Source organism: Alosa pseudoharengus, unplaced genomic scaffold (genome assembly GCF_046254945.1).
Source record: "Alosa pseudoharengus isolate Yale_2024_CS ecotype anadromous, Long Island Sound unplaced genomic scaffold, YU_APseudo_1.1 YU_APseudo_1.1_scf_17, whole genome shotgun sequence".
Classification (NCBI taxonomy): domain Eukaryota; kingdom Metazoa; phylum Chordata; class Actinopteri; order Clupeiformes; family Clupeidae; genus Alosa; species Alosa pseudoharengus.
In genome coordinates this window covers 28,569,312-28,579,311 of record NW_027468640.1, presented here as the reverse complement: position 1 = coordinate 28,579,311, position 10,000 = coordinate 28,569,312, and the positions used below count along the sequence as shown (strand labels likewise).

The 10,000-nt window shown below is 44.8% G+C and overlaps 1 protein-coding gene across 1 annotated transcript in view; it reads right to left on the bottom strand.

The window, feature by feature from the left end:
* sorcs2 (sortilin-related VPS10 domain containing receptor 2) overlaps positions 1-10,000 on the bottom strand; it is a 234,128-nt gene that overhangs the window by 26,716 nt on the left and 197,412 nt on the right. The window contains exon 8 of the mRNA XM_076289193.1: positions 9,713-9,802. Within this exon, the coding sequence (XP_076145308.1) occupies positions 9,713-9,802 (90 nt within the window). The remainder of the gene's footprint in view (positions 1-9,712; positions 9,803-10,000) is intronic.

Below are 10,000 nucleotides of genomic sequence, written 5' to 3'. Positions count from 1 at the left end.
AGAGAGACAGAGAGACAGAGAGAGGGAGAGGGAGGGAGAGGGAGGGAGGGAGAGAGAGATGGAGGGAGAGAGAGAGGTGAAAAAGAGAGAGAGAGAATGAGTTAGTGTGAATGAGAGAGAAAAACGACGCAGGACTGAGAGTGATGGAGAGACTGAACAGGCATATAATTTGCTTATCTCATCAATAGCACTTCTGTATTGAACTAATGGAAACAGACCAAAAGAAAGAGAGAAAGCGCGCGCGAGAGAGAGAGAGAGAGAGAGAGAGAGGGGAACATTCCCATTCATAGCCCTGACTGAGTCATTGCTGCTAACTCTGCTGTCCTTTGCTGAAGATGGGCTGAGGTGATCACACACAGAAGTCGTGAGCGCTTGTGTCAGCACAGTCTATTGAGACATGCACCCAATTACATTAACACGGAAATCACGCCAGCAGGAAATAAAGAGAGGGAGAGAAAGAGAGGGAGAAAGAGAGAGAGAGAGAGAGAGAGAGAGAGAGAGAGAGAGAGAGAGAGAGAGAGAGAGAGATGAATAGGAGTTTGGCCAGCACAAGACCATCGACAATCTGCCATCTTTGCCTTTTATGCCAAGAGGTCTCAACCAAACATGGGGAAGACACAGGCAGAATACAGAGGACTGTATGTGTGGCATTGAGGTAGTTTTAGCAGTACTGTATGTCAATGTGCTAGTGTGGGTGGATGGGGCTGTGCAGAAAAAATGATGCTTGGCTTTGTGAGGTGACTAAATTTAGCTCTGTATGTGTGTGTTTCAATATGTATATTATATATATATATATATATATATATGTGTGTGTGTGTATTTTTCTATGTGAGTCTACAGTGTGTGTGTGTACAGTATGTACTGTAAGTGTGAGTGTGTGTGTGTTGTGTGTTGTGTGTGATCCATCTCATTAGCGGTCATCCTCGAAAAACCCCACACACCAAAAAAACCGAACGAATGAAAGAGGGCCTCTGCAGTGGACGTCCACCCCCCGCCTGTGCCTTTGAATTAGCTGGCCAGTCCCGCTGTCCCTTTTCTCTCCTCTTTGACTTCACGCTGTTCCGGTGGCGCCGGACCCGAGTGACCAGGGCCTCACTGCGGCTTGTTAGGCCCCAGAATGAGGGTGAGGAAATGTCAAAAGAGCTGGCTGGCTGGCTGGCTCTTAGGGCTCGACTGGCAGCGGATATCTTAACAGACGACATCTCTGTTGTGGCTCACAACTAGCAATACACATTAACAGACACTTTTCACCCCCCCCCACACACACACACACACACACACTACCATTCATTACTGCCATTATCAGTCTGACTGTGAGGAAATGCAGATAAAGTAGAGCGAGAGGACTAGAGAGGGATAGAGAGAGAGAAAGAGAGAGAGAGAGAGAGAGAGAGAGAGAGAGAGAGAGAGAGAGAGAGCGCACAAGAGAGAGAGAGACTCATCTCTCATCTGCGTATGGTATGAAAGAGCAACAATACTGAGCAATAATTCTGTTTAAATAAGAGATCAAAGGTGTGGTCTCCAATATTAACGTTTATGTCTCTGTTCTCAGCCTTTTTATTTGACTAGTGGTATTCGTATGGGCCCTCTCCATTGTCAACACATTTATAAAAACAATCTAAACAAGATATAAACCTGACAACCAATGGACAACCATGTACTATCCTTTAGATACATCATTTACTAGAAGCATTTCCATTTGTTAACATAAAGTCCTGAATGCACTGAATGTCCTAATAAGCTGCATGCTTCAATGAGATCTATATGTTCATTACTGAAGGGGGAATCAGATACATAACATGCAGCCTGATGTATTCACACTGCTCATCATGAATCTGATTTCCCTATCCCAGGCAATCTCTGACCATTAGTGTGTGTATGTGTGTGTGTGTGCGTGTGTGTGCGCGTGTGTGCGCGTGTGTGCGTGTGTGTGCGTGTGCGCAGATTTTCATGTGATCACGCATGCTACATGCTACATCTCATACATAATACCCAGTCTGTGTGGATACACCTGTTTCAACAGCAAACACTGTGTGAGAACATAATCTAAGCAAGTACACAGCATCTGACACACAGGAAATGAAACACTCTAAAATGTGTGTGCGTGTGTGTGTGTGTGCGTGTGTTTGAGTGTGTGTGTGTGCTAGGAGAACAGATGCAGCCACAAAGGATTAAACCCTGAAACATTTGGCTTCATGTTCTAGTCAGATGGTGTTCCATCCAGGACTGAAGGAAAGGTCTCTGTTATGTGTTCTTCTCTAAATATACAAAAGAGTGGTGTGTTTGTGTGGGCTTATGTAATGTGTAGACCCAACCCTTATATCATTTGTCATTTGGTAATATACAACACTTAATAATGAAATAGTAGCACTTGACACACTTGAACATTTCACTTTAAGATAAGGGCCAGCACAGACAGAATAGGAAAACAAAATATGAAACTAAAGCCCAGGGTATGTGGCCATGCAGATACGGCCTACGCTCAGTGCGGATAACATGAATGTCGTCACCGGCATCGGTCATACGGCCTCTCCGTGCTGCAACAACATTTCCTTACTGTAACGAATGACAAAAGACGAATGACGAATGCAGCTGTGCATGTGCATGCTAGTTTTTAAGCACTGGCTCAAAGGGGCAAGAGAAAACGCTCCCTAATTAACGGACATTTTCACCCAAAGGCTTTCACGTATTGCTACACTCTTAAAACGAATGTGTTGAAAACAACACAACTTGCGTTGTTTTTAACACATCTCTGTGTCCAGATAGGGACAACAGAGTTTGTGTCGTTTCCTTTTTTTTAAATTTGTTACACAATATGTGTTGAAAATAACACAACGTGCGTTGTTTTTTAACACATGTCTGTGTCCAGATAGGGACGACACATTCGTTTTAAGAGTGTAGCAAAAAGATAACCCATGAAATTAAAAATAAATCAAAAGGTGAATTTCATGTTTCGATTCTCAAAGATGAAAGATGAATGAGGGAAGAAAGAGAACATGAGAGGTTCCACAGAGCCTATACTGGTGTTATGGCTGAAGAAAGGACACCATAGTTGATGTGTGATTAAAACAAACGCAAAGGGAATGTGAAAATAACGTTGTGAAAGAGTTGAAAGTGAAAAGGGTGGAGACGGGCGTTTATTCAAAGCTTATTTGCAAAGTACAGCAGATTCCTCAGAGGGGCCAGTAATGCAATCTAGGACAAAGAGATGACAGATAAATGGAGAGGAATAGGGGGGGGGGCAGGGAAAGAGTTTCGCCTGCAAATTTAAGCAGCATGTTTCGTTGAAAAGAAAAGGAAGGAAAGTGTGTGCAAGTGTGTGTGTGTGTGTGTGTGTGTGTGTGTATGTGTGTGTGTGAATATCTGTGCTATCTCTCTCCCTCCCTCTGTTGTCTTCTTTTCCTCCTCCCTTCTCCACTCCTCCTCTCTTCTCCTCTCCTCCTCTCTCCTCCTCTCCTCCTCTCTCCTCTCTTCTCTCCTTTCCTCTCTAAAGTCCTGAGCTCATAAGAGACCCATCCGGATGTAAGACCCTCCATCCATCACTGTCAGTCAAATGGGGGTGGGGGTGGAAGGGGGGGTGGGGGTGAAGACCTCCATCAGCCCAGAGACAGGAGCCTGTGCCTGGGGGGGAGCCAGACAACACTGGCCTCTCTCGCCATGACATGGTCAGACAGAACTGGATAAAGACACCACTCAAGTGGGATTTTGGGACTCCGACTGGTGTGTGTGTGTGTGTGTGTGTGTGTGTGTGTGTGTGTGTGTGTGTGTGTGTGTGTGTGTGTGTGTGTGTGTGTGTGTGTGTGTGTGTGTGTGTGAGAGGGAGGTAGTAAACAAAAATGCTGACTCGTCCATTCCACATTTTAGTCAATGGAGGGCTTTTTAGTTCCATGTAGGGCTTACAAGTTGTTCAATGTGTGGCTATGAGTTTTGCAATGGCTTCATCCTTCCTTTTAAGCCCCCAAAACAAATCACCAAACAACGAGGCGAGGATGGAATTTGAAATGGGAACAACAATTGGAAAAGGGTGATCGGACAGGAAACAATGCCTCGGAGCTGCTGCCATTGTTTGGGCTTAGTTCCAGCATGAATGTGCTACCTGCTGAGACAGGGAGAGGGAGAGGGAGAAAGAGAGATGGAGAGAGACATGGAGAGAGGGAGGGAGAGAGGGAGAGAGAGAGATGGATAGAGAGATGGAGAGAGAGATGGAGAGAGGGAGGGAGAGAGGGAGAAAGAGAGATGGATAGAGAGATGGAGAGAGGGAGGGAGAGAGGGAAAGAGGGAAAGAGAGGCTTGAATGGCCACCAGCTCACCTTGGTGAAAGGCACATCTTAATTGCACTGAATCAATGGCAATGTCTCACTTAACAATGCCTGCCGGATAGACACCGTATTAAGTGATGCCAAATCACAGAGAGAAACTCAGTGCTGAGTGCACACACACACATAAATGGACACAAACACACACACACACACATAAACACATGTAGACCCACATCACCTCCTGATACGAAAAGATGTATAAACATCAATTTAATTAAATTTTATTTATATAGCGCCATAACATAACTATTATCTTAAAGCAAGTAAAGCTTGAACTTCATCCCACTATATCCACTCAAACACACACACACATGACTCTCTCTATCTCTCTCTCTCTCTCTCTCACACACACACACACACACACAAACACACACACACACACACACACACATAAAAACTCACACACACTCTGAATATACACTTACAAACTCAAACACACTCACACACACGCACACACACAGACCTTAATCACTGAGATTTTCATTGAATACCCTTTTAATGTTTGAAAGTTTGAAAGAGAAATATATTTGTATGCAGTATGGACTACTTGTAAAAAATTATATGAAGCAGGTGGATTGAAAGAAAAAGATGCCGAGACAAAAGCATCGGGCGACCTGAAGGCAGGATCAAGAGGAATCAGCCCATCTTCATGAATAAGAAACGCCTCCACAATCTGATTACATAACAGCCAGTATCTCAGAGATGGATATCTGCCAGCTTGAGCCGTGTGTGTGTGTGTGTATGTGTGTGTGTGTGTGTGTGTGTGTACTGAGGAGAAAAAAAAAACTCATTTTTCAAAAGTGGAACAGTCGCAAACATTCTCTCCACTTTCTCCCCAACCATCCACAGTGGCCAGAAGAGGAGGAATGGATGCAGTGGAGGAGGGAAGAACACAAACAGGTGCGGAGTGAGTGCGTGGGTTCGTGGAGAGACACAAAGTGCAGAAAAGATATTGAGAAAGACGGATGACAAAAGAGGAGATGTTGGGGCGCCCACGCTTTGGCCGCTCTCAGGAAACGAGGGAATGAGGGACCAAGAGAGAGGGAGGGAGGGAGAGAGGGAGGGCGGGAGGGACGAGTGGCTAATCTCCTGCTCTGGCCACCTGAGGGGACGCCACGCCACTGCAGCACTCCCCGACTGGCTCTGTGTTTTTCACTAGCTTTCAATTATTCACACTGAGCAATACAACACACAACCACCACCACAACAAACAAACAACAACGCTAATCTTCCTCTCCTTTGTCTAACCATGCTCTCTCTCTCTCTCTCTCTCTCTCTCTCTCTGTCTGTCTGTCTGTCTGTCTGTCTGTCTTTTTGTCACAAAGAGCATAGACCCATAAATATATCTTATACACAAAAATGACAACTTTTCTCTTTTGTTATGGCAGGTCATAATATAATCTGCAGCTAGGCATCTCTCTCTCTCTTTCTCTCTCTCTCTCTGTCTGTGTCTGTCTTTTTGTCTATGCTTATCACACTTTCCCTTTGCTATCTCATATCTGAACTGATCTAATGGTAATGCTGTGGTATCGCAATGCGATATGTGATACCCCCCCACCTTTCTCTATTTCTCCCAGAGTGCAGAGGTGTGACCTGACTTGTCACCCTGCTAAGTGGAAGGAGCACATAAACAGAGAGCTGAGAACAATACACTTCATCAGGCATTCTCTGGGCCACCTACACAACAATGAGCACACACACACACACACACACACACACACACACACACACACACGTACACAAACATAAACATGCATACACAAACACTTACACACATAAGCAAAAAAACACATATTGCACATACTCTCACACATACACACACTTGCACATGTATGCGCATACAGTACATGCATACAGACACACGCACTCACACAAACACACACACGCACACAAAGATAAACATGGATAGACACACACTTCAACACATAAGCAAAAAAACACATATAGGCTACATGCACATACTCTCACACATACACACACTTGCACAGGCATGCACATAGAGTACATGCACATACACACACACTCACACACACACAAAGATAGACATGCATGCACACACTGTAACGGTGCGGTTGCCCGTTACGGCTACAGTTTATTTCATACGGGAGCTAAATACAAAGATCGGACAACGTGATTTACAAACACACTTTATTTGCACACACGAACACGAACGGCATCCAGCATGGTTGCAGCAACTGCAAACCACAAACGCATACAGGACAATAAGCCTTACTTTCAGGGTGGCCAACTGAAGGTTGAGGGAACACGGACATTTAGTAAACTGTTCATTGTGTCGGACAATAGCGCTTCCTGGTCTGGGGACGGAGAAAAGACCCGACGGAAAGTCGCAAGGAACATTATAAGTTCGTGGAGTGTGACGTACTGAACAAGCAGAGGTCAAGTGTGCAGGACAAGAGGGGTGTTTGGGGACGTTCTGGTTATGTATGCTATGTATTAGGTTATGAAGTTAGATAATAAGATTGCCTTGTTATGAAACTGGGTTTTATGGTATGGAATGTATTAATGGATATTTATATGGAGAAGATGCGTTTTGTTAATTAATTGATTGATTGATTGTGCATTGGTTTAGTCGGCAGAGGTAAATTCTCTGGTCGGACTATGGTTGAGGCAGAAGGAGGTAGAATGGTCTGAGGTGAGCAAGTGATAGCCCCTGCTAATAGACCTAACACTCGTTCTGTGATTTGCAGCAGTTTGCCCCATCATTGAAAAGGGTTGTCAAAGTCGATTGGATATATTTTGGAAGCTCATTGATTGATTTGAGATTATTGTTTGGAGTTTGGTTTTTCTTTTCTTTTTCCGATTTTTCTCCATACTGGTTCATGCATGCAGCTGCTAAGGTGGAAATAAAAACCTGGCTACTTTTGAGAAACATCACCACTGTCTCCTGTTTCCATCACCGCAACGCCAGCCCGATCACACACACACACTAACACACATAAGCAATACAACACATATACATGCACATACTCTTACACATACACACACTTGCACATGCATGCAGTACATGCATACACAGACACACACACGCACACAAAGATAGACATGCATACACACACACACTCAAACACATGCACACAAAGATAGACATAAATACACACACACTTACACACATAAGCAAAACAACACATATACATACACAGACACACACACACACACACACACACACAAACAAGCACTCTCTTTCTTTGAGAGACACAAGGCATGCACAGATGCTACGTTCCCTCCCTGAAGACGACAGAAACAATAGCCTGAGCGCAGCGGAAAAGCTCTGAGTGTAACAGGATCACTTTAAACGTCCCCTAAAGCCAGCGCTCCACTTATCAAATCTCAGGCCTCTTCAAAAAATCAAGAGCTCAGGGGCCTGAGTAATCCCAGGCACATGCATGCCATACACTCACACACACACACACACATGCACATACTGTAAACACACACACATGCACATACTGTACACACACAAACATGCACACACTGCACACACACACACACACACACACACACACACACACACATGCACATACTGTAAACACACACACATGCACATACTGTACACACACACAAACATGCACACACTGCACACACACACACACACACAAACATGCACACACTGCACACACACACACACACATGCACACATGCACATACTGTAAACACACACACAAACATGCACATACTGCACACACACACACACACACACACACACACATGCACACACTGCACACACACACACACACACACACAAACATGCACACACTGCACACACACACACACACAAACATGCACACATTGCACACACACACACACACACATGCACATACTGTAAACACACACACATGCACATACTGTACACACACACAAACATGCACACACTACACACACACACACAAACCCACTCACATACACTCACACACTAAACAACAGTGACAGACATGTGCATTCATACACACACTTTTATCCTCCCTCCTTCTCACACACGCACTCTCTTTCACACGCACACACAAACAGCCACCGAGTCTCCTGGCACACTCTCCTTTCCTTTCCTTTCCTCTCCTCTCCTCTTCTTCCCTCTCTTCTCCTCTCCTCTCTTTCGTGTTCTTCTGCTTTTCAGTCTCCTGTTCCCCCCTGCTTTACACAGGAGGTGAAATATGCATGAGCCAGGTTGCTCCTGCTGCCGCCGCTGGGGTTCCTGCACTCCAATCAATGCTATTCAATTACATTCAGCCAGCGTTCCACTGAAGCACTCCCCCGGGCCTGCACCGCAGTCATTAACCCTGGCCACGTGGGACGCCGTCACACACACACACACACACACACACATGTGCACACACACATGCGCACAAACATGCATGCACACACACATACAGACATACACAGGTACACACACACACACACACCCATCCACACACACACACACACACACTCACACACCGTGACAAACCGCTGGATTAACCCTCTTCCACACAAGGAGAAAGTCGCCATGCTATACATCATGGTCAGGAATCATTAACCCCACTGTCTTCACATACACTTTACTAGAATTAGGTACGTGAAATTACTTGACATGGTCTTACATCATCATATACTGGCTTAATGTTTTGTGAATATGTGTTTTTATAGAGCCCAGTCTGTCAAATGTCTTAGCAGAGCCCTTTTTATGGCAAACTCTCTTTGAAATACCACAAATTTAAATTAAAAAAATTGTACATTGCTGTATAAATGAATGTATAAAATCAGTCCATTGACACTATGAATTGATCTCTGTGAAAATGTTCACCTGCTACCTGAGCCTTCCCCAGTGGTCCTTCAGTGTATGTAATTACACCTGACAGGCCTACTGTAGTTACTGCACAGAGTGCTAGTCTACGAGCCGATGCTGCTGCTGCTGCTGCTGGAGTTCTGCCTGCCATACATACTGGACAAGGTCATGGTCAGACTTTATGTTCTGCGTCCCTCACTGGGGTTCCTTACAGGGAATCCTCACTGCATCCAACCGAGCGACTGTTATGAAGCATTGAATGCTCACTGTCCACATTGAATTAGTTAAATATACCCTTCTATTGCATCATATATCTCATTCACAGGGATTCAAGTGTTCAGGCACTGTGCCTGAATTCAGGGCTGGGCTGGGCTGTTGAAGATAGTGAAAATAGTGAATATGCCTATAGGATCTTCAAAAATGTTTGAGAACTTCAGGTTCAGAATTGTTCTTTGCTTTAAGCCCTGCATTCAATATATCAGAGCAACGCGAGACAGAAGGAAAAATGAGACGGGGCATCCGACAAAAGTTAGCTCAAAACATCAAAACAATGTAATTAAACTGATGTTATCGCTAATGTTCGGCCGCATCAAGTTATGACTTGGTGTTACGGTACCTTGGGCAGGGTGTACTTGGGGAACCTCATCTGGACAAACTCGTTCCTCTTGAAGGAGACATAGTGCTTGGTCCGGTTCCCTGTGGTTACCTAGGAGACAGAAGAAGATAATTGGTCAGATACTCACATACATGGGCACGCACGCACACAGACACGCACGCACACACACACACACACACACACACACACACACACACACACACACACACACACACACACACACACACACACACACACACACACACACACTATTCTGATTCTCCCTCTCTACGTACACACACAAGCAAT